General features: G+C 34.2%; 1 protein-coding gene and 1 long non-coding RNA gene across 2 annotated transcripts in view; one reads left to right on the top strand and one right to left on the bottom strand.

Moving 5' to 3' along the window:
- LOC127840574 (uncharacterized) overlaps window positions 1-11,754 on the top strand; it is a 107,286-nt gene extending 95,532 nt beyond the window's left edge. Inside the window, exons 55-63 of the mRNA XM_052368983.1 lie at window positions 1,766-1,966; window positions 2,190-2,460; window positions 2,851-2,996; window positions 4,075-4,230; window positions 5,160-5,315; window positions 5,617-5,727; window positions 6,530-6,640; window positions 7,399-7,492; window positions 8,838-11,754. Of these exons, the coding sequence (XP_052224943.1) occupies window positions 1,766-1,966; window positions 2,190-2,460; window positions 2,851-2,996; window positions 4,075-4,230; window positions 5,160-5,315; window positions 5,617-5,727; window positions 6,530-6,640; window positions 7,399-7,492; window positions 8,838-9,111 (1,520 nt within the window). The 3' untranslated portion in view covers window positions 9,112-11,754. The remainder of the gene's footprint in view (window positions 1-1,765; window positions 1,967-2,189; window positions 2,461-2,850; window positions 2,997-4,074; window positions 4,231-5,159; window positions 5,316-5,616; window positions 5,728-6,529; window positions 6,641-7,398; window positions 7,493-8,837) is intronic.
- A 2,985-nt stretch (window positions 11,755-14,739) lies between these two features.
- Window positions 14,740-26,447, bottom strand: part of LOC127841232 (uncharacterized) — a 15,543-nt gene continuing 3,835 nt past the window's right edge. Inside the window, exon 2 of the long non-coding RNA XR_008030804.1 lies at window positions 14,740-14,820. This is a non-coding gene — a long non-coding RNA (uncharacterized LOC127841232). The remainder of the gene's footprint in view (window positions 14,821-26,447) is intronic.

Raw genomic sequence — 26,447 nt, 5'->3', positions numbered from 1 at the left:
TCAAATTTGACCGTTCCCCAGGGGTCACAAAATTGAACATATGCTTATATTGGGCCCATTTTGTGCAAACTATAAAAATCTTGTCCATAACCATTGGGCCTATTTCTACCAAATTCGGTAGGTAGTGACATCTAATAGTTCTCTACTTAGTTTGTTCAAATTATGCCCCAAGGAACAAATTTGACCTTGCCCCAGGGGTCACAAAAATGAACATATGCTTAAATAAGGCCTATTTTGTGCAAACTTTAAAAATATTCTTGTTCTTAATTATAGAGCCTAGGGCTACTAAATTTGGTATGTAGTGATATCTAATAGTCCTCTACCAAATTTGTTCAAATTATTCCCCTGGGCTCAAATTTGACCCGGCCCCGGGGGTCACAAAACTGAACATATGACGTTTACCAGTGGAGATTACTGCGGCCGTTTGGCTGTGACCAACAACAACATCAACATCTTGTAAACATGAGATAAAACCCTGTCATTTAGTGCCATTTTAGGTCAGATGGTGACTGCTTACAAAGGCATTGAAGTAAGAACATGTGTTATGAATGTTTTTCTTATAAACTGAAAAAAGTCGGGTTTTATTTAAATATGTCGAAAGTGACCATATATCCGGATGAAAATATTTTGGATGACATGTTAATTTCATGTCTTTTTTGTCGTGTTAAAACCAGTTTAATAATATATTATTGATTTTAAAAACACAACTTCCATGAACATAATTATTTCAAGGAAAGTCAATATATGATACTGCACGGTAAACTCAAACTTTGTATCCAAGAGAAGGTGTTGAAATTAATGAAGTGCAATGTTCTTAACTATCGTATAAGCTGCTTTTTAATAACTAATGATTCATTGTTCCATTTGTGAATAGTGACTGATCATGAATTGTTGAAATGATTGTCAATTGCTCAACAATCCATATATATTTCTGACCATTTTATAATTTTCTTAATACAAGTTATGAATTGATCTTAGAAGTCAAATGTATTACTTAATTAAATACATTTATAAATATAAAGAAATAATCTTTAGATTATCATAATATTCTCAGGCCTGTTGGTCTTAGGGATGTGTGGGTTAATGAGCAATTTCTCCTTTTATCACAATTATTTCTACCCTACCTGATCATTTCCTTCATATTCCATTTTAATTCAATTGACGTCTGCAACCTCTTTCAAATTGGGAAAGTCCAAAATGTGTCGTTTGGTAAAGGGTTAAGGCATTTTGATTCCTATGGGTCTTGTGAATCTGTTTCAAATCAAATGCGTAGATTTGATCTTAAGCATCTAAAAATATGTGAAATAGAAAGAACTACAATATCTTTTGGAGAGATAAATTTACCTACGTTATAAGCAAAGGACCTGTGCAACAATTCCCGGGCTTTTTTGTCTGTTTAGTTAACACGGTAGTAACTTTTTCCATATATAAAAATGCTCACCCTTCCAACTTTATGCGCCCAGTGGGACGAGGGATAGAAAGAGAAAGTCACATGCTTGAGTACATTTCAACCCATGCGCATTACACGTTTTTTTCGCAAAGAAATAACAGTGGAGCGATACAGGGCCATCATGGCCCTCTTGTTGTATTTTATGTTAAAAGGAAGTATTTTCATAGGGAAAGTCTAGTTAAGCTGAAGAGTATTTTTCCTGATTAGCCTGTGCACACTGCACAGGCTAATATGGGATGGCACTTATCACATATCCATTAAACCACGTTTTCCCAGAGCAAGGCTCATCTGGAATGATTTTGTGTTTGTTTTCAGCACATCATTGTCTGGAACCTGAAGCACCTAGTGGAGGTGACATGTCATGTGACCCGGTGGGGAATACTGGGATGGTTTGCTCCATTTCCTGTAAGGATGACTCAGCATTTTTGGAACCGGTTCCCAACCTGTACATGTGTGGACTGGAAGGCGTCTGGGACCCACCAAGGGGCAGGACTTTCAATTTTCCTCAGTGTTCAAGTAATTATTTTTAGTTATGTTAAGCCTTTCCCACTGAATTTCAATGAAGAGGACAATTGGTCGGGTACATTTAAATCATAATCTTAACCATCACACAATATATTCACGATTGAAAATAATAAATGGACATTAGTGGCTCTTCAGTGCTTAGAGAAATATTTAATATTATAAAATGAAAACACCTGTGTGGTCATAAATCTTGGAGTTTACAATTGTATTGTAGGTTACACCTCACCAATACTGACCTACTCAGGAAGTCTAATTGTGATTGGGTCCTCAGACAAATCTTGCACAGATTCCGAGAAGTCACATGTGGCGTGCATGGTGCTTACCAGGGCAAGTCATTCAGGCATGACAGGCAGATTGTGCAGGCAGTGTTCTAGCGCAGACTGTGACCTATTGGCCATCAATGTGGATTGTTTGGTTTCTCCTATTGCTAAGCGATCCACACAACCAGTCCAGTTTCATGTGAACTTTACGTTTTATCAAAATAGGTAGAGTATTCTTTATAAAAAAAATACTTTCATATGAGTCTTGTGCTGTAAAATCTGGAACAACACTGTATGCCTAAACTGGAGTTGTTGTTTAGTAGAGTCTTTCTTTCAACAAAAAATTTGAGAAAAGTAGAAAGTGTCGTCCCTGATTGAACTGTGAAGACTGCACAGGCATATCTGAGAATACATTTGATGTTCATGGTTTAATCTCAGTTTTTCCAGTACATTGCTCATATGTTTATGTGTTATATGTCTTAAGCATACGACCTAATTATTAAATACCTAGGGATTAAAACTTTAAATTATTCTTATGGGCCAACAAACAATTACAATTTAACCTTTTTTTTTAAATCAAATAGCATTGTCATAAGTGTTCTTATCAATCTTCAGCTCAGCCACAATCGATTCAGAAGCAGCCATGAATGTGTTTGAGTCCTCGTTAAAAAACGGCATGGAAGATTTCAGTGTGCAAAATCTATCCATGACAACCAATATGAGCTGCGACATGGGACAGGTCTTGACTGGCAACAAATGTGGTAAAATCAACATTATATAAGAATATGGTAGCTTCTGGGTAAATTCGCTGACTTGTCTGGAGCTTCGCTGGCCTCATATGGCATAAGACCCATTTTCACGTGACAGGGCTAATCTCTTAACTACCCAATAACAAATGCAAAAATAAATCTTGATAGCTTGTATTTGAAATTAAAATGTTATTCTTGTTTCAGATGCTACAATATGTGTTATAAATGATATCATTTTCACAACACTATTTCTTATTGTTTGATAAAAAACAATAAATAAAATATTTTTTCTTTAAGGGAATTGTCCACAGATTTTTCTTTTTTCGAAAGGTATCATTCAGTTATAAATAAATTGCAGGATAAAAATGAATACAAATATTGTAATCCCCTTCAAACCCATAACCACTGTAAGCAAAGTCTAAGGTGCCACCAATCCACCAATCAGGCTTTCAAAATGAACAGCGTGTTTTGAAAACTAAATTTGTAATAGACAATAGACATATTTGATTGAAGTATTAATGAAAATCATTACAAACGCTTGATAATTGTACCAATTTTGATTTATGATTTTTCATAAACAAACCAATATGTTTATTACTTTTTCTTAGTCAGGATTGAAATTTTGCTTATTTGATTATTATTTATGCAATCTATTTTAAATCTATGACAATAGGTATGTAAATTGTCATTTAATCAAACTGTGAAGAAATCCCTTTGTGTCATTTTGCAAATTAACATTACTTTGACGTGTGAAATTGTGAAGTGTAGCAAGAAAATAATTGTTCTATGCATTTTGACATTTTTAATAAGCCAAGTTGTCTCTGATTAGCCTGTACAGTGTGCGCTGGCTTATCAGGAAAGACACTTACTGCTTGAATGGAATTTTTCATTTAAAGGAAGTCTCTACTAAACCAAAATCCAGTTTAGGCGGAAAGTGTTGTCCCTGATTATCATGTGTAGATTGCACAGGCTAATCTGGGACAACACTTTACGCACATGCATTAAGCCCGTTTTTCCCAGAATGACGCTCATGTTATTTCTTCAATTTATTTTTCACTCTCCAGTTCATTCAACCTCATGTTATTTGCAGTTAACTGTGCGAAGGGCTATTACTACAAGGCTAGTGAGTGTATCCGCTGTCCCCAGGGGTGGTACACAGACAAAGAGCGGCAACACAACTGTACGAGGTGTGATCAAGGGAAGACCACATTAAGCACTGGCTCGGTGAGCCCAACAGATTGCTTCCGTAAGTGTGTGGATGATGGAGGCTGGATTGAGTCTCGTTCTGGGAAAACTTTGCACGTGCTTGAAGTGTAGTCCCAGAGTAGCCTGTGCAGTTTGCACTGGCTAAGCAGGGAAAACACTTTCCGCTTGTATGAAATTCTTCGTTTGAAAGAAGTGTCTTTGTAGCGAAAGTGTCATCCCTGATTAGCCTGTGCTTATCTGGGACAACACTTTATGCACATTCAAATACATGCTCATTTTATTTTTTGTTCAGTTTGCAATGTGTTTTTTTTTTCGCTATAATTTTTTTTGTTAGTACTGACCATGTATAGGGAAGAAGTGAACAATATTGTAAAATTATTTAGTAATTACTGATATTTGTATATGTGTATAAATTATAATCATTAAGTACATTTAATATAAAATGCATTAATGAGAAAAGTCCACCATGGCTAGTATGTTCTAGTGAACTGTACTGCTGGTAACTATTTCCACAATTGCTAATATGTTCCAGTCCAGTGAATTGTAATGCTTGTCACTATTTCCAAGAGGGCTAATATGTTCCAGGGAATCGTAATGCTTGTCACTATTTCCAAGAGGGCTAATATGTTCCAGGGAATCGTAATGCTTGTCACTATTTCCAAGAGGGCTAATATGTTCCAGGGAATCGTAATGCTTGTCACTATTTCCAAGAGGGCTAATATGTTCCAGGGAATCGTAATGCTTGTCACTATTTCCAAGAGGGCTAATATGTTCCAGGGAATCGTAATGCTTGTCACTATTTCCAAGAGGGCTAATATGTTCCAGTGAATCGTAATGCTTGTCACTATTTCCAAGAGGGCTAATATGTTCCAGTGAATCGTAATGCTCGTCACTATTTCCAAGAGGGCTAATATGTTCCAGTGAATCTTAATGCTCGTCACTATTTCCAAAAGGGCTAATATGTTCCAGTGAATTGCACAGTGGGTCACTATGAACTGGACGGCGCCTGTGAGCAGTGTGAAGTCGGTACATACCAACCTGGTACCGGTGCCAAGGTTTGCTTCCCCTGCCCTATAGGCTACACCACACTTACAACTGAGGCTACACATCAGGAACAATGCATTGGTGAGGGGGCTGCTGTGATAGTTTTAACTTATTTGATTTATCTTGATTGCAGAGAAAATGTATGCCTTGTGGAGGTTTCTTTGTAGAACCTGTACTTGGTGTGTTTTGACAAGAGTTTTAGAACAATTTCAGCATCATTAAAACATGTTTTAATATTATGATTTAAATGGTTGTTGTGCTTTAAGTGGAAAAAATCCAATTGAATCAGTCTTTTAGATAAAAACTTACTGAAAGCCAAAGAATAGATTAAAAACAAAGTTAATGACGTTCTACTCTATCTAAGATCCATGTTCATTTTCAGCTGTTTCACAGTGCTCGATGTGTGTTGATGCTGCGGTGTGTGTATCCAAGGGTAACCAGGTCACCTGTCAGTGTCCGCAGGGATTCACATGGAGGGACAACTCTTGTGTTGGTATGAATATATGCATGGAGGGACAACTCTTGTGTTGGTATGAATATTAGCTTGGAGGGACAACTCATATGTTGGAATGAATATATGCTTGGAGGGACAACTCTTGTGTTGGTATGAATATTAGCTTGGAGGGACAACTCTTGTTTTGGTATGAATATATGCATGGAGGGACAACTCTTTTGTTGGTATGAATATTACCATGAAGGGACAACTCTTGTGTTTGTATGAGTATTAGCATGTAGGGACAACTCTTGAGTTTGTATGAGTATCAGCATGGAGGGACAACTCTTGTGTTGGTATGAATATTACCATGAAGGGACAACTCTTGTGTTTGTATGAGTATTAGCATGTAGGGACAACTCTTGTGTTTGTATGAGTATCAGCATGGAGGGACAACTCTTGTGTTAGTATGAATATGAACATGAAGGGAAGTGTGTTTAACCATTTACCACTTAGATACGTATTTCGTGCATTTGTAGTCCCTTAAAAAGTTATTTAATTTAAGACCTCTCTTACTTTTTTTAAGTTTAAAACTTGAATTAAGTAAAAAGGTGTTTAATTAAATTCAACTTTTAATAGGACTACACATGTGTCAAAATACGAATCTAAGAGGTAAATGGTTATGAAAGGTATTTCTTTAAAGTAGATTTTTCTAAGGGAAACAACTAAGGGTAAAAATGAGTATCTGAGCAGTAAATGGTTAAATGTTTGCAATACCACCCACTTTGTTATCGCAGAGAAATGCTGGTTTGACCGTGTGTTTTGTGCTGATTTGATCGTATGTTGTTTTGGGTAATTGCAGATGACTGTTTGGATGCGTGTGTGCACGGAAGCTGCGACAAGGACTCATCAGGGAATCCAGTCTGCAAATGTGATGCAGGGTACCAGGGCCTGAAATGTGACGTTAAGCAAGGTAGCCTCTGCCAAGTACTGAAATATTAAAATTCAGCCTCACTCTTGTAAAACGCGTCTAAAATCATGTGAGTTAACTGTTGTCCCAGATTAGCCTCTGTAATCCGCACAGGTATTGCAGGTACTTTTTATTTTAGGTAATTCTTTTCTTAGCAAATATCCACTTAAAGCGGAAAGTTTCATTCCTGATTAGCCTGTACTGACTACCGAGTCTTAGCTGGGACGACATTTTACACTAATGCACGATGGTCAGTTTTCCCAGGGCAAGGCTCAATTACTAGTGGATGGAAACGGCAAACTTAATTCTAAATAACGTGACCGGGTACATTTTTAGGTTCCATTAATTGCAAGAGTGGTGAAGGTGCATTCAGTGTTTTCCTGGGCCATAGGTCTAAGTCTGCCTGACATTTAGCAATGTCCTCTATACATGTGTCTATTTTATTTTTCAAATGGTCTTCAATAGGTGATCAGAATATGTTATAGTGTGATGTTGTGAAGCTTTATGAATAACCTTTTTAGATATATCAAAGAGACCTGACATCAGTTCATTGAAAATGTGTCTACTTTAACATGTTGGTCTTCAAACGGAGTCTGCTTTAACATGTTGGTCTTCAAACGGAGGTACAAACACAGTGTATGTTGCGAGTCATATGGTTACCCACTACATTCTCATGATTACTAGTATCTAAATTGATTAAAACGTAAAAACGATTACCTTTCATTCCCTATTTTAAGCACTTTTTATCTTTGATTCATCAGCAGGCCTAACGACTGCAGTCATCGCAGCCATTGGGGGCAGCACGCTCGGCCTTGTGCTCATCCTGGCAGTCGTAGTGATATTGTGTTGTAAAAGGTAGGATTTTACCAACCCGTACACAAGTTACGGTCCTAAAAATCACTTTACCAACCCGTATACAAGGTACGATACTAAGAACCACTTAACCAACCCGTTCACAAGGTACGATACTAAGAATCACTTTACCAACCCGTACACAAGTTACGATCCTAACAATCACGTTACCAACCCGTACACAAGGTACAATCCTAAAAACCACTTTACCAACCCGTACACAAGTTATGATCCTAAAAACCTCTTTACCAACCCGTACACAAGGTATGATCCTAAGAATCACTTTACCAACCAGTACACAAGTTACGATCCAAAGAATCACTTTACCAACCCGTACACAAGTTACGAACATAAGAACCACTTGACCAACCCGTACACAAGGTACGAACCTAAGAATCACTTTACCAACTGGTACACAAGGAACGATTATAAGAATCACTTTACCAACCCGTACACAAGTTACAATCCTAAGAATCACTTTACCAACCGGAACACAAGTTACGATCCTAAGAACCACTTTACCAACCCGTACACAAGTTACGATCCTAAGAATCACTTTACAAACCCGTACACAAGGTACGATCCTAAGAACCACTTTACCAACCCGTACACAAGGTACGATCCCATCATCATCAATAAAGCATTTCATGATTGACATAAAGGTTCAGATATGTTGATGTTGAAAAGTTACGACAAAGAATACATTATGTGTACATATGTAACGGTTTTATAAAAATGAATAACAAGTTTTATAACAGCGTAAAAGAATATTTTTACAAAATTGCATACTTAAATATACAATTAATTACACTGTTGGTAAATTGAAAAAAAGTAAGTTTATGTAATTTTCAGCATAAAACACAACCCATAATAATTTTTTTACATGTTTATTATTGCCAAATTTACTAATAAGCTTATTGCAAATTGCACAACCCTCGCATTATTGCCACCATCATTGTAATTATACAAATGTACTTATTGTGTGTAATTGTATCTCCAATTATGTCGTCTAATCTCCTCTGAACCATATCGCTGTTTCAAACCTGCCAAAATATGCTGATTGATTTATATTCAGAGCGTTGCAGATTAAATGAGTCAAATTGTTTTGATTTATTCAGAGCGTTGAAGATTAAATGAGTCAAATTGTTTGGTTTTGGGTTTAGAAAGGATTTGAATTATATATATATATATATAATAAACTCATAATTCACACGGCTGTTTGGTTTTGACAGGTATTTGGTTTTAATGAGTTTTGGTTTAGACAGGTTTTACTGTACTTGGAAACCACCATATTTTGTGATTGGAGGTTGAGATATATATTCTTATTTTCACTTACATTTGTTTACAGACACTTTCAAGGGTATAATCAGAAAGATGACAACAACAGCAGCATTTATCGCCGCAACCTCCGTAACAGTTTCCGTGCTTTTGCCCTGCGCATGAATCCTAGGTGGGCAGAGACTGAGTCCATGGCCTCGGAGGGGAACCAGCAAATACGCCTGAGGCATCTGGGTCACCTGGGGCAGTACTCAGTGGAGCATGACCCTAGCAATCGCCTGAGGGGCCTTACGCGAGACAACGGTAGCGACGACAGTGCCGTCACCAACACTAGCTACTTCTGACTACTTCATTCCATTTGCAGTGTTCAGTGTTAATCTAGTGCATCAACTGACCCCATTCCTGAGCTCTATTTCCTTTTACATCCTAAGCCTTCGGCCAGTAACAAGCATTCTCATTGGTCGATATTTAAAGTTATAGCCCTAATTTTTCTATGTCTATATAAATATACCAAGTTCCAGCTTATTCTTTGAAATTTTAAATTGTGAACATTACAAGCTTTTACAAAGAAAGCTACTTAAACCAGATAATTTCTAACTCGGGCATCTTTTTATTTAAGCAATTGAAGCCAGATTATTGTAAGGTTTCTTAGTCTAGGGACCGATGCTGGAATGAGCCTCGGTCTGGAAAAAGATTAAGCCCTGTTCTCTCAGGGTGAGGCTCAAACATGAACCAATTGCAACATTCAATGCACTAACATTGTAACACAATATGCATTTATCAGGACCTTGTGTTTATTAATCAAGGAAAATTGCCTACTAGAAAAGGGACCAAAGTCAGCCATCATCATTGCATTTTCATTAGTCTGTCACATGATTTATGTCTTTTCACACGGTATCATAATTTGTTTTTTAAATAATGTTACATAATATGAGCAGCTTAAAGCAAAAATGGGTCTTATGCAATATGCAGCTAGTATAGTGTCAGACCAGCCTGCGCATCTGTGCAATCTGGTGAAGAGTTACCGTTAGCGCTTTATAATCATGCAATTTGTTTGTCTAATTAGAGAATAAGGGTAGCTCCAGGCCAGGCTGTGCAATCGAACAGGCTGGTCTGGAGCTATGCTGGCAGCATATGGCATATGACCCAATGGTGCGGGTTTAAAGTTCATCAGAATTCATGTTCATGTATTATTGTACATTGTGAATCTCATTGATGTGTTCTAGTTTCCAGTTGTGTTTATACACTTTGGTGCAGTTTATTTCGTTTCATATTCGTTTCAAGTTACATATTTCTTTCCGGTGAACATTACTTTGAGCCGCCTCTTGGGAAAACAGGGCTTAAAGCTTTTGTCTAGACTGGATTTTCATTGAGAAGAGGCTACCTTTAAAAAAAAAATCCATGTACATTGAATGGAACAGGCTAATCTATGAAAGCACATGCATTAAGCCTCAATTTCCTAGAATGCGGCTCATTTATATTTATACATTTTGTTTGATGTTAAAGGAAATGGTATTTCCCAACATCCATGTGTCAAAATAAGATGATTGTATATACATATTGTTGAATAGATTTCCGTGTGTTATGTAGGTGTAGAATCAGTCGTCACAGTATTCATTGATTTCATGTTGATATGCATTGCATTTCTTTTGCAGTTAATGTGTTCACTGACTAGCGAATGATAATCTCTGACTTTTATAATGTGAAAAAAGCATTGACCATATTCAATCCTGGACTTTAATAATGTAGATATGCGTTAACCTTAATCATGAAAATTATCATTGACCTTGATAATGTAGATAAGCGTTTACCTTAATCATGAAATTTATCATTGACCTTGATAATGTAGATATGCGTTTACCTTAATCATGAAAATTATCATTGACCTTGATAATGTAGATATATGTTTACCTTTATCATGAAAATTAGGATTGACCTTGATAATGTAGATATGTGTTTACTTTAATCATGAAAATTAGGATTGACCTTGATAATGTAGATATGCGTTTACCTTAATCATGAAAATTATCATTGACCTTGATAATGTAGATATGCGTTTACCTTAATCATGAAAATTATCATTGACCTTGATAATGTAGATATGCGTTTACCTTAATCATGAAATTTATCATTGACCTTGATAATGTAGATATGCGTTTACCTTAATCATGAAAATTATCATTGATCTTGATAATGTAGGTATATGTTTACCTTTATCATGAAAATTAGGATTGACCTTGATAATGTAGATATGTGTTTACTTTAATCATGAAAATTAGGATTGACCTTGATAATGTAGATATGTGTTTACCTTAATCATGAAAATTATCATTGACCGTGATAATGTAGATATTTGTTTACCTTAATCATGAAAATTATCATTGACCTTGATAATGTAAATATGTGTTTACCTTAATCATGGAAATTAGGATTGACCTTGATAATGTAGATGTGTGTTTACCTAAATCATGAAAATTATCTTTGACCTTTATCAAATGAATAATCATTTAATTTTATTAATAAACAATCAATGACGATTACAACTTATAAAATCTACTGTGATAAAAACAGATTATCGTTGACATTGATTATGTGTAAAATTATGTATGTTTATTTGAACTGCAAAAATACTGCAATATGCCACAACAAGTTTCAGATCTGGCTGCACTCCCTTAAAGTCATATTAGGAGCTACCCTCTTGGGTAATAAACCACTAAACCTTACTTGAGGTAATAGCTGACAGAGTAGTTGTCCTGAACAGACTGTGCAGGTGCGCAGGCTGACTGACAGCGTAGCTCCTGAACAGACTGTGCAGGCACACAGGCTGGTCTGGAGCTCTGTTGGCTGCATAAGCATAATATCTATTTTCCTATGTAGCAGCTCATATAGTAATTGTGTGCCATGCTATTGATGATATTAGTTATTTATATTCAAGTTTTTCACATTCCAGTATGTTCCTTGTTTTGCAAATAAAGAAATACATCCAATTTACTAAAGTTTTTGTGATTTACCTGTGTTGATCAGAAAGAAATATTTATAGAGATGTGTATCTAATTATCCAGACTTTTCATTTTTCAATAAAAGATACACATTTTGTCTATGTTCATAGTTGTCTTTGTTATACAAGAGGGACATGGGCCTAAAAATGCTCGCCTGAAACCCAAAGGAACTGAACTATTCTGAGAGAGTGGAGATTAGAACTTAAAGAATAAAAAATTTATGGATCTTAAATATGTAATTTCTAGGCACATTTCCATCACAAACGTTTAATTTAAAATATTTCGAACAAAAAATTAAATGTTTATATTTAAATATTTGCTTAATGTATTTGGGGACAACTACACAGGAACAAAACCATTAGAACAAATCTTGTGATCATCCTTCATGACCATTCAACTTAACATGTGACTTCTAGAATGTTCAGAAGGTTTCATAAGAGCCATTTTAATAGGATAAATACGTGAACTGCTATCAAAAAGGTACTACAATTCCAATGCGGTTTTTTTCATCCGGAAATTCTGGAGCTGGGCCACCTATACACCGAAACTAGACTAGGTCGGAACATAGTGTAATGCAACCTTAGCTAAAGCGGAAACGGTGTCCACATATCAATCTTCTTTCCGGATTCAGCCTGGGTAACATCGCTATAATATTATTTATTGGCTTTGAAATTGAATTTATTTTTTACTTATTTCCGCGGTCGCAAGGCTCAATTACTAGTGGATAGACAAGGCAAAAATAATTCTGAATTATGTGACCGGGTACATTTTTAGGTTCCATAAATTGCAAGTGTGGTGAAGGTACATTAAGTGTTTTCCTGGGCCATATTTCTAAGTCTGCCTGACATTTAGCAGTGTCCTTCGCAATGTCCTCTATACATGTGACTATTTTATTTTTCAAATTGTCTCCAAGAGGTGATCAGAATATGTTATAGTGTGATGTTGTGAAGCTTTATGAATAACCTTTGAGGTATATCAAACAGACCTGACATCAGCTCATTGAAATTGGTCTGCTTTAATATGTTGGTCTTCAAATGGAGGTACAAACACTGTGCAAGTTCAGAGCCATATGGTTACCCACTTCATTTTCATGCAACATTGATAACTAGTACCTAAATTGACGAAAATGAAAATGTAAATACCATTTTTTTCCGATTACCTTTCTTTCCCTATTTTGAGCTCTTTTTATCTTTCATTCATCAGTAGGTCTAACAACTGCAGTCATCGCAGCCATTGGGGGTAGCACGCCCGGACTTGTGCTTATCCTTGCAGTCGTAGATATATTATGTTGTAAAAGGTAGGACTTGTACCAACCCGTATACAAGTTACGATCCTAAGAATCACTTTACCAACCCGTACACCAGGTACGATCACATCATCATCAATAAAGCATTTCATGATTGACACAACGTTTCAGAAATGTTGACGTTGAAAAGTTACGACAAAGAACACATTATGTGTATATATGTAACGGTTTAATAAAAATGAATAACACGTTTTATAACAGAGTAAAAGAATATTTTTACAAAATTGCATACTTAAATATACAATTAATTACACTGTTGGTAAATTGAAAAAAGTAAGTTTATGAAATTTTCAGACAACCCATAATTATTTTTTACATGTTTATTACTGCCAAATTCACTAGTAAGCTTATTGAAAATTGCACAACAGTCGCATTATTGCCACCATCATGGTAATTACACTTATTGTGTGTAATTGTATCACCAAAGATGTTTTGCTGCCTTCAGATGAAACTATTTACACTTATAAAGTGCGAGTTTTTCCAAGCGAAATGACAAAAAAAGAATATACACTATTCGGCGACAGTATTGTATAGATTGCTGATGAACGCGGTGCCATGAAGATATTTCAATTTTGAAATATAGTCGTTGATAATTCTTGCATAATCTGATAACCCGATGAAACATTTTAAACGAATAATTGTCAATGTATAGAAGAAACTGACAGTATATATTTTTTATAAATATGTCAGTGATTTAGTAGGAAATCCCATTATTCCAAAATTCAATCAATGAAAACAAATTGCGCATGAATAGAAACGTTTTACGGAAGATATTTAGCAATGGTCCGTTAATTATACACACATATGAAAAGGTCAATCATCTAACCTTTTTTGCATCGATACCACTGTTATATATTCAGTGTTTATAAACACATTCAGTTTACCATGCCAATTCACTCAGTATTCAACTCAATAAAAGTATTGATACATTCATAGTTGCTCTTGTTATTTAATGTGTGGTGTTTCATGAATTTTTATTCAACTATTAAAACAGTATGCACATATATTGTTCATACTTTTAGTTTCCTTGGTGCATTCATTGTGGTTGTTATTATGAGGTCGACTGGTGTAAGAATGATATTTAATACTTACACAAACAGATAGTTGATACGTTTCGAGATTTTTTATTTATGTTTTACAAAATAATAATCATAGGAAATGAGACAATATACGAAGATAAGAAGATAACATATACCGAACAAATATACGAGAAACAACAAACAGCATCACGCATCATACAATATTAGATTAATATGGCAATAGATAGACCATGCTAGAAAGCTGCAATACCATGAAAAAGAAACAAAGAGTAATATATACACGGAAAACAAAACAAACGAAAACGGTCGGTGTAGTATGTGTTGTGAAATATAATTTATCATGCAACTGTCATTACAACAACCGATAACAGATGTTTGATATTTTGTGATAATACAGTGTTATTACAACACTGTCCAATAAAAAATTTAACTCTGCTCACTTTCTGTAATATCAGGTCACTGTCCTATACAACAATTTAAGCCCTCAGACATCTGAGAGTTTAATGCTACACTGCAATCTCAATAATCTTTAGTAAAACAAGTACACATAACACTGATGTATGGGTATGAGGTTTAAAACGCGTTGACGAATGGTGCAAACAATAAGCATACGCAAAATAAAACGTGTAAGAGTTAGGAAACTTTATTATAAAAAAACCCCACTTTGTTTACAATTTCAAGTTCAACAATCGCCATTTTTACAGTTTACTTACCTGTTGAAATGCATAATTTAAAAGTCGTTTAAATCTACAATATAAAAATTCCAATGTGACAAAGTGTCAATCATTTTAGCTGATATGTCCGTTGTGTTAGCAATAGTGTATCATATATTAATGTGTTACACATTTATGTTTACGATGTTGCGTGCAAACCATTATATTCCCACAACTTCCTCAATAGATCTACGTCATAGCTTCTGGAAACGTCAGCCATCTAATTAATTTCGTCGTTGCAACGCAGGACACTTTTTTCTTTTTTTAAACAATAAGTATAATTTTATTTTAATCCGAGTTTGTCTAATAAAATCCATCCCAAATCCGCAACATAAACACGACAAAACATCACAATGCAAATCCTGAAACACATGTGCATTCCCTGTACATATTAGATCATTTATGACAATTATAATACACACGTCATAATTAATTAAGTATTCATTCAAAAACATTTTACAATATGTAAATAACAATTTAGCCAAAAATAAATCAATATTAAAAATGTATGTAAAAAGAACATGTTATGAAAACAAAACAATATATTTAGCTGAACAATGAAACAGGAAATGTGTAAGCAATAGCAAATTATCAATTCCCTTAGGCTCACAATGACCAGATGTTCGCAAAACTACGTCTAGTAGGGACTGGAAATTTCATTGTTTAAAGCTGCGTGTTTAATGCCAAAACAACAAGTATTTATAAAATACATGTCAAAATCACTTTAAAAGTGAAAGCTAACTTCGATCAGACTTATATTTTTAGAAAGGTATGGTAACAACTTGAACAAGAATACAATGTTTCAATAATTGAACATGTACATTCAAGATTAAAATTAGCCAATTTCTTTCAATAGGTTTTGCCAAGTGAGAACGTACATATTTTATTAACTACCATAAATAACAACTTCGATACCATCAGAGGATATCCAGCAGGAATTTTACTAATCATATTTTTTTTGTCAATTCATAGTAATATGTAATTGATTCTTTTAAATAGGAACATCACACCTCAAAATCTTAAGCGCCAGAATGAGATGATGTAAGTAAAATATCATTTTGTAAATAATAGTTATTCAATCCAAATATGAGCCGGACAAATGTATTGCCAATCATAATCAAATCATTGCAGGAATTATATCAGTCATCGTTTGTCAGTACCTAATTACCTTAATGCAAAACGTTGTATTTAAATAAGGACAATGCTTAATTCGTGATTTCTAAACAACTATATTGGTGGTGTCTATGTTTGAACTAGTTTAAAAAGTATGGTGGCATAAACAATATGTACATGTTTGCACTGTTTTAAAAGCTGGATTGTTGTTTATTATACGCGGCAGCAGTATCATATGGAACTCGTACGATGCCGTTTCAAGAGTCATAATATTCATATTGATACACAAAAACATGGCTGATATTAAATATTAAACATACAATAGTACAAGTTCTTATACACTGACACAAAGTGACAATCCAATTGCAATCAGCAGGGGATCAAACATAACATCAGAACGAGATCATTTGCATGGCATATCGTTGAGAGTTTAACCAGATAACAACAATTTGAACTATGTATTCATATATGTTTAACTGACGTAGTTTTATTGTCGAAGACATGTATAGATGTAAATTTACTGTCGACACTTTACGTTTTTACTGCATTGCCAACTTCAAGTTTTCCCAAAACATTATATTACCGTCTTGTTCAGGTGTATATTCGATATAACTGTTTTCCTGAATCCATCTAAGCATTTCCAACGGCATCTTGTCGTGAGGGACTTGTTCAAGCATCACGATCACTAGACACACATTGTCTTCCCTTGAGTATATACTCTCCATTCGAGCCATGTTGAATTCATACATGCACCACTTGCTCCTCAGGAAGGCTTCTTACAAGATGACGATGGTCTTTCTGCTGCTCTGGATGGCGTGGATAATGTTGTCCGAAATTGCGTTACCTGGCAGAAAGTCCCGCTGATGCAGACACAAAGAAACGTTTCCCGTCTCAAGTGTTGGAATAACTTCATCTAAAATAAATCTGAAATTGTCCTCTGCGTATGAAATAAACGCATCAAATCTGTAGTTTTCTATTAGCGTGTAGTCCGGCAATCGTCGGTAACGAAGAATCTCTTCCTACGGTTACGGTTTTATACAAATGAATAAACAGTTTTATAACAGCGTAAAAGAAAGTTTTTAAGAAATTGCATACTATAAAAATATATAATTAATAACACTGTTAGTATATTGAAAAAAATAAGTTTATGTAATTTTCAGCATAAAACAACCCATAATTATTTGTTTACATGTTAATTATTGCCAAATTCACTAATAAACTTATTGCAAATTGCACAACCGTCGCATGATTGCCAATATCATTGTAATTAGACTTATTGTTTGTAATTGTATCACCAATTATGTCGTTAAATCTCCTCTGAACCATATCGCTGTTTCAAACCTGCCGAAATATGCCAATTGATTTAATCAAAGCGTTGCAGATAAAATGAGTCAAATTGTTTGAAAATGGGTTAAGAAAGGAATTGAATAATATATATATATATATATATTTATTTGGTTTTCATGTGGTTTGGTTTAGACAGGTTTTTACTGTGCTAAGAAACCACGAAACCACCATAATTTGCGATTGGGGGTTGAGATATATATTTTAATTTTCACTTACATTTGTTTACAGACACTTTCGAGGGTATAATCAGAAAGCTGACAACAACAGCAACATTTATCGCCGCAACCTCCGTAACAGCTTCCGTGCTTTTGCCCTGCGCATGAGTCCAAGGTGGGCAGAGACTGAGTCCATGGCCTCCGAGGGATACCAGCAAATACGCCTGAGGCATCTGGGTCACCTGGGGCAGTACTCGGAGGAGCATGACCCTAGCAATCGCCTGAGGGGCCTCACGCGAGACAACGGTAGCGATGACGGTGCCGTCACCAATACTAGCTACTTCTGACTACTTCATTACATTTGCAGGTTTCAGTGTTAATCTACTGCATCTACTGACCCATTCCTAAGCTCTATTTTCTTCTACATCCTTAACCTTCAGCCATATGTAACAAGCATTCTCATTGGTCGATATTTTAAGTTAAAGCCCTAATTTTTCTATGCCCATATAAACATACCAAGTTCCAGCTTATTCTGTGTAATATTTAATTGTGAACATATTAAAAGCTTTTAAGACGAAAGCTACTTGCACCAGATTATTTCTAGATCTGGCATCTTTTATTTTTAGCAATTAGAGCCAGATTATTGTAAGGTTTCTTAGTCCAGGGGACCGATGTTGGAATGAGCCTCGGTCTGGAAAAAAATTAAGCCCCAATCTCCTACGCAGTTGTCTCCCTCATTCCGAGGGAAGTAAATGCTGTGAGGAGTTTGAGTAAGCCCTGTTCTCTCAGGGCGAGGCTCAAACATTAACCAATTGCAACATTCAATGCACTAACATTGTAACACAATATGCATTATCAGGACCTTGTATTTATTAATCAAAGAAAATGGCGTACATGAAAAGGGACCAGTGTCAGCTATCATTGTATTTTCATAAGTCAGTCACATGTCTTTACACACGGATTCATAATTTGTTTGTTTTTTTAATCATGTTACGTAATATGAGCAACTTAATGCAAAATGGGTCTTATGCAATATGCAGCTAGTATAGTGTCGGACCAGCCTGTGCATCTGTGCAATCTGGTGAAGAGTTACGGTTAGCGCTATATAGTCATGGAAGTTTTCTTTGTCTAAGTAGAGAATAAGGGTAGCTCCAGGTCAGGCTGTGCAATCGAACAGGCTGGTGTGGAGCTATGCTGGCAGCATATGGCATACAACCCAATGGTGCGGGTTTAAAAATCAGAATTCATGTTCTTGTATTATTGTACATTGTTAATCTCATTGATGTGTTCTAGTTTCCAGTTGTGTTTATACAATTTGTTGGTACAGTTTATTTTGTTTCATATTCGTTTCAAGTTACATTGTACATATTTCTTTCTGATGAACATTAGTTTGAGCCGCCTCTTGGGAAAACAGGGCTTAATGCTTTTGTCTAGACTGGATTTTCATTGAGAAGAGGCTTCCTTTAAACAAAAAAATCCATGACATTGAATGGAACAGGCTAATCTATGAAAGCACATGCAATAAGCCTCAATTTCATGGAATGCGGCTCATTTATATTTATACATTTTGTTTGATGTTAAAGGAAATGGTATTTCCCAACATCCATGTGTCAAAATAAGATGATTGTATATACATATTGTTGAATAGATTTCCGTGTGTTATGTAGGTGTAGAATCAGTCGTCACAGTATTCATTGATTTCATGTTGATATGCATTGCATTTCTTTTGCAGTTAATGTGTTCACTGACTAGCGAATGATAATCTCTGACTTTTATAATGTGAAAAAAGCATTGACCATATTCAATCCTGGACTTTTATAATGTAGATATGCGTTAACCTTAACCATGAAAATTATCATTGACCTTGATAATGTAGATATGCGTTTACCTTAATCATGAAATTTATCATTGACCTTGATAATGTAGTTATGCGTTTACCTTAATCATGAAATATCATTGACCTGATAATGTAGATATATGTTACCTTTATCATGAAAATTAGGATTGACCTTGATAATGTAGATATGCGTTTACCTTAATCATGAAAATTATCATTGACCTTGATAATGTAGATATGCGTTACCTTAATCATGAAAATTATCATTGACCTTGATAATGTAGATATGCGTTTACCTTAATCATGAAATTTATCATTGACCTTGATATGTAGATATGCGTTTACCTTAATCATGAAAATTATCATTGACCTTGATAATGTAGGTATATGTTTACCTTTATCATGAAAATTAGGATTGACCTTGAAAATGTAGATATGTGTTTACTTTAATCATGAAAATTAGGATTGACCTTGATAATGTAGATATGTGTTTACCCTTAATCATGAAAATTATCATTGACCGTGATAATGTAGATATTTGTTTACCTTAATCATGAAAATTATCATTGACCTTGATAATGTAAATATGTGTTTACCTTAATCATGGAAATTAGGATTGACCTTGATAATGTAGATGTGTGTTTACCTAAATCATGAAAATTATCTTTGACCTTTATCAAATGAATAATCATTTAATTTTATTAATAAACAATCAATGACGATTACAACTTATAAAATCTACTGTGATAAAAACAGATTATCGTTGACATTGATTATGTGTAAAATTATGTATGTTTATTTGAACTGCAAAAATACTGCAATATGCCACAACAAGTGGAGATTAGAACTTAAAGAATAAAAAATTTATGGATCTTAAATATGTAATTTCTAGGCACATTTCCATCACAACGTTTAATTTAAAATATTTCGAACAAAAAATTAAATGTTTATATTTAAATATTTGCTTAATGTATTTGGGGACAACTACACAGGAACAAAACCATTAGAACAAATCTTGTGATCATCCTTCATGACCATTCAACTTAACATGTGACTTCTAGAATGTTCAGAAGGTTTCATAAGAGCCATTTTTAATAGGATAAATACGTGAACTGCTATCAAAAAGGTACTACAATTCCAATGCGGGTTATTTCATCCGGAAATTCTGGAGCTGGGCCACCTATACACCGAAACTAGACTAGGTCGGAACATAGTGTAATGCAACCTTAGCTAAAGCGGAAACGGTGTCCACATATCAATGTTCTTTCCGGATTCAGCCTGGGTAACATCGCTATAATATTATTTATTGGCTTTGAAATTGAATTTATTTTTTACTTATTTCCGCGGTCGCAAGGCTCAATTACTAGTGGATAGACAAGGCAAAAATAATTCTGAATTATTGACCGGGTACATTTTTAGGTTTCCATAAATTGCAAGTGTGGTGAAGGTACATTAAGTGTTTTCGTGGGCCATATTTCTAAGTCTGCCTGACATTTAGCAGTGTCCTTCGCAATGTCCTCTATACATGTGACTATTTTATTTTTTCAAATTGTCTCCAAGAGGTGATCAGAATATGTTATAGTGTGATGTTGTGAAGCTTTATGAATAACCTTTGAGGTATATCAAACAGACCTGACATCAGCTCATTGAAATTGGTCTGCTTTAATATGTTGGTCTTCAAATGGAGGTACAAACACTGTGCAAGTTCAGAGCCATATGGTTACCCACTCATTTTCATGCAACATTGATAACTAGTACCTAAATTGACGAAAATGAAAATGTAAATACCATTTTTTTTCCGATTACCTTTCTTTCCCTATTTTGAGCTCTTTTATCTTTCATTCATCAGTAGGTCTAACAACTGCAGTCATCGCAGCCATTGGGGGTAGCACGCCCGGACTTGTGCTTATCCTTGCAGTCGTAGATATATTATGTTGTAAAAGGTAGGACTTGTACCAACCCGTATACAAGTTACGATCCTAAGAATCACTTTACCAACCCGTACACCAGGTACGATCACATCATCATCAATAAAGCATTTCATGATTGACACAACGTTTCAGAAATGATGACGTTGAAAAGTTACGACAAAGAACACATTATGTGTATATATGTAACGGTTTAATAAAAATGAATAACACGTTTTATAACAGAGTAAAAGAATATTTTTACAAAATTGCATACTTAAATATACAATTAATTACACTGTTGGTAAATTGAAAAAAGTAAGTTTATGAAATTTTCAGACAACCCATAATTTTTTTTTACATGTTTATTACTGCCAAATTCACTAGTAAGCTTATTGAAAATTGCACAACAGTCGCATTATTGCCCACCATCATGGTAATTACACTTATTGTGTGTAATTGTATCACCAAAGATGTTTTGCTGCCTTCAGATGAAAACTATTTACACTTATAAAGTGCGAGTTTTTCCAAGCGAAATGACAAAAAAGAATATACACTATTCGGCGACAGTATTGTATAGATTGCTGATGAACGCGGTGCCATGAAGATATTTCAATTTTGAAATATAGTCGTTGATAATTCTTGCATAATCTGATAACCCGATGAAACATTTAAAACGAATAATTGTCAATGTATAGAAGAAACTGAACAGTATATATTTTTTATAAATATGTCAGTGATTTAGTAGGAAATCCCATTATTCCAAAATTCAATCAATGAAAACAAATTTGCGCATGAATAGAAACGTTTTACGGAAGATATTTAGCAATGGTCCGTTAATTATACACACATATGAAAAGGTCAATCATCTAACCTTTTTTGCATCGATACCACTGTTATATATTCAGTGTTTATAAACACATTCAGTTACCATGCCAATTCACTCAGTATTCAACTCAATAAAAGTATTGATACATTCATAGTTGCTCTTGTTATTTAATGTGTGGTGTTTCATGAATTTTTATTCAACTATTAAACAGTATGCACATATATTGTTCATACTTTTAGTTTCCTTGGTGCATTCATTGTGGTTGTTATTATGAGGTCGACTGGTGTAAGAATGATATTTAATACTACACAAACAGATAGTTGATACGTTTCGAGATTTTTTATTTATGTTTACAAAATAATAATCATAGGAAACGAGACAATATACGAAGATAAGAAGATAACATATACCGAACAAATATACGAGAAACAACAAATAGCATCACGCATCATACAATATTAGATTAATATGGCAATAGATAGACCATGCTAGAAAGCTGCAATACCATGAAAAAGAAACAAAGAGTAATATATACACGGAAAACAAAACAAACGAAAACGGTCGGTTGTAGGTATGTGTTGTGAAATATAATTTATCATGCAACTGTCATTACAACAACGATAACAGATGTTTGATATTTTGTGATAATACAGTGTTATTACAACACTGTCCAATAAAAAAATTAACTCTGCTCACTTTCTGTAATATCAGGTCACTGTCCTATACAACAATTTAAGCCCTCAGACATCTGAGAGTTTAATGCTACACTGCAATCTCAATAATCTTTAGTAAAACAAGTACACATAACACTGATCATCTGGGTATGAGGTTTTAAAACGCGTTGACGAATGTTTGCAAACAATAAGCATACGCAAAATAAAACGTGTAAGAGTTAGGAACTTTATTATAAAAAACCCACTTTGTTACAATTTCAAGTTCAACAATCGCCCATTTTTTACAGTTTTACTTACCTGTTGAAATGCATAATTTAAAAGTCGTTTAAATCTACAATATAAAAATTCCAATGTGACAAAGTGTCAATCATTTTAGCTGATATGTCCGTTGTGTTAGCAATAGTGTATCATATATTAATGTGTTACACATTTATGTTTACGATGTTGCGTGCAAACCAATTATATCCACAACTTCCTCAATAGATCTACGTTCATAGGCTTCTGGAAACGTCAGCCATCTAATTAATTTCGTCGTTGCAACGCAGGACACTTTTTTCTTTTTTTAAACAATAAGTATAATTTATTTTAATCCGAGTTTGTCTAATAAAATCCATCCCAAATCCGCAACATAAACACGACAAACATCACAATGCAAATCCTGAAACACATGTGCATTCCCTGTACATATTAGATCATTTATGACAATTATAATACACACGTCATAATTAATAAAGTATTCATTCAAAAACATTTTACAATATGTAAATAACAATTTAGCCAAAAATAAATCAATATTAAAAATGTATGTAAAAAGAACATGTTATGAAAACAAAACAATATATTTAGCTGAACAATGAAACAGGAAATGTGTAAGCAATAGCAAATTATCAATTCCCTTAGGCTCACAATGACCAGATGTTCGCAAAACTACGTCTAGTAGGGACTGGAAATTTCATTGTTTAAAGCTGCGTGTTTAATGCCAAAACAACAAGTATTTATAAATACATTTCAAAATCACTTTAAAAGTGAAAGCTAACTTCGATCAGACTTATATTTTTAGAAAGGTATGGTAACAACTTGAACAAGAATACAATGTTTCAATAATTGAACATGTACATTCAAGATTAAAATTAGCCAATTTCTTTCAATAGGTTTTGCCAAGTGAGAACGTACATATTTTATTAACTACCATAAATAACAACTTCAATTATAGTTACATTGTATTGTCCTTGTAAAACATTGAATTTAATTCAAATAATATATTTGAATTTCCAATTCAATCAAGAAGTAATATCAATTAAATAGATAATTTGACTATTTCATTTACAATATCATGTATGAGACTTATAAATCAACTTAAATTAGTCAAAGCATATTCATGCAAAATCCAGCATAATGCCACAAAAACATAGAAATATATAACAATTCAAGAACGGCAATACATAAACGCAATATTTAGAAACATTATTAGCGGGGGAAATAATTACTGAAGTAAAGTATAGCTTTCAAACTAAACAACAAAGACAAACAATCTCTAGCAAAGCTCATCAATAAAACACAAAACAACAACATATTTATTCTGACCTACAACCTTTATATTACATTTAATATATGTGAATAATAAATATTTTCATATATACACAATTCAACATATTCTTATAAATATTCCGTTATGATGCTAGAAATCTGCTCTTTGTCTTTCTAATGACATGTACAAAGTTATTAAAAGTGTCAGAAGACCGTCACTGAAAAGCTGAATTATATAAGCTGATACATTTATTTGCAAGGAAGCAAAGACTCTTCTAAAAGAGTGAGTAGAACATTAATTTAGATTTACGTCTCATTTTGATATAATTCAGGCAGCTTTTTGAAGTAAATTTTTACATGGTCCTGGTTTGCCTGACTTCGATACCATCAGAGGATATCCAGCAGGAATTTTACTAATCATATTTTTTTTGTCAATTCATAGTAATATGTAATTGATTCTTTTAAATAGGAACATCACACCTCAAAAATCTTAAGCGCCAGAATGAGATGATGTAAGTAAAATATCATTTTGTAAATAATAGTTATTCAATCCAAATATTAGCCGGACAAATGTATTGCCAATCATAATCAAATCATTGCAGGAATTATATCAGTCATCGTTTGTCAGTACCTAATTACCTTAATGCAAAACGTTGTATTTAAATAAGGACAATGCTTAATTCGTGATTTCTAAACAACTATATAGGTGGTGTCTATGTTTGAACTAGTTTAAAAAGTATGGTGGCATAAACAATATGTACATGTTTGCACTGTTTTAAAAGCTAGATTGTTGTTTATTATACGCGGCAGCAGTATCATATGGAACTCGTACGATGCCGTTTCAAGAGTCATAATATTCATATTGATACACAAAAACATGGCTGATATTAAATATTAAACATACAATAGTACAAGTTCTTATACACTGACACAAAGTGACAATCCAATTGCAATCAGCAGGGGATCAAACATAACATCAGAACGAGATCATTTGCATGGCATATCGTTGAGAGTTTAACCAGATAACAACAATTTGAACTATGTATTCATATATGTTTAACTGACGTAGTTTTATTGTCGAAGACATGTATAGATGTAAATTTACTGTCGACACTTTACGTTTTTACTGCATTGCCAACTTCAAGTTTTCCAAAAACATTATATTACCGTCTTGTTCAGGTGTATATTCGATATAACTGTTTTCCTGAATCCATCTAAGCATTTCCAACGGCATCTTGTCGTGAGGGACTTGTTCAAGCATCACGATCACTAGAAACACATTGTCTTCCCTTGAGTATATACTCTCCATTCGAGCCATGTTGAATTCATACATGCACCACTTGCTCCTCAGGAAGGCTTCTGACAAGATGACGATGGTCTTTCTGCTGCTCTGGATGGCGTGGATAATGTTGTCCGAAATTGCGTTACCTGGCAGAAAGTCCCGCTGATGCAGACACAAAGAAACGTTTCCCGTCTCAAGTGTTGGAATAACTTCATCTAAAATAAATCTGAAATTGTCCTCTGCGTATGAAATAAACGCATCAAATCTGTAGTTTTCTATAGCGTGTAGTCCGGCAATCGTCGGTAACGAAGAATCTCTTCCTACGGTTACGGTTTTATACAAATGAATAAACAGTTTTATAACAGCGTAAAAGAAAGTTTTTAAGAAATTGCATACTATAAAAATATATATTAATTACACTGTTAGTATATTGAAAAAAATAAGTTTATGTAATTTTCAGCATAAAAACAACCCATAATTATGTGTTTACATGTTAATTATTGCCAAATTCACTAATAAACTTATTGCAAATTGCACAACCGTCGCATGATTGCCAATATCATTGTAATTAGACTTATTGTTTGTAATTGTATCACCAATTATGTCGTTAAATCTCCTCTGAACCATATCGCTGTTTCAAACCTGCCGAAATATGCCATTGATTTAATCAAAGCGTTGCAGATAAAATGAGTCAAATTGTTTGAAAATGGGTTAAGAAAGGAATTGAATAATATATATATATATATTTATTTGGTTTCATGTGGTTTGGTTTAGACAGGTTTTACTGTGCTAAGAAACCACGAAACCACCATAATTTGCGATTGGGGGTTGAGATATATATTTTAATTTTCACTTACATTTGTTTACAGACACTTTCGAGGGTATAATCAGAAAGCTGACAACAACAGCAACATTTATCGCCGCAACCTCCGTAACAGCTTCCGTGCTTTT

This window comes from Dreissena polymorpha, chromosome 8, assembly GCF_020536995.1.
Source record: "Dreissena polymorpha isolate Duluth1 chromosome 8, UMN_Dpol_1.0, whole genome shotgun sequence".
Classification (NCBI taxonomy): Eukaryota; Metazoa; Mollusca; class Bivalvia; order Myida; family Dreissenidae; genus Dreissena; species Dreissena polymorpha.
The sequence above is the reverse complement of the archived record's forward strand: the minus strand, read 5'-3'. Positions and strand labels throughout refer to the sequence as shown.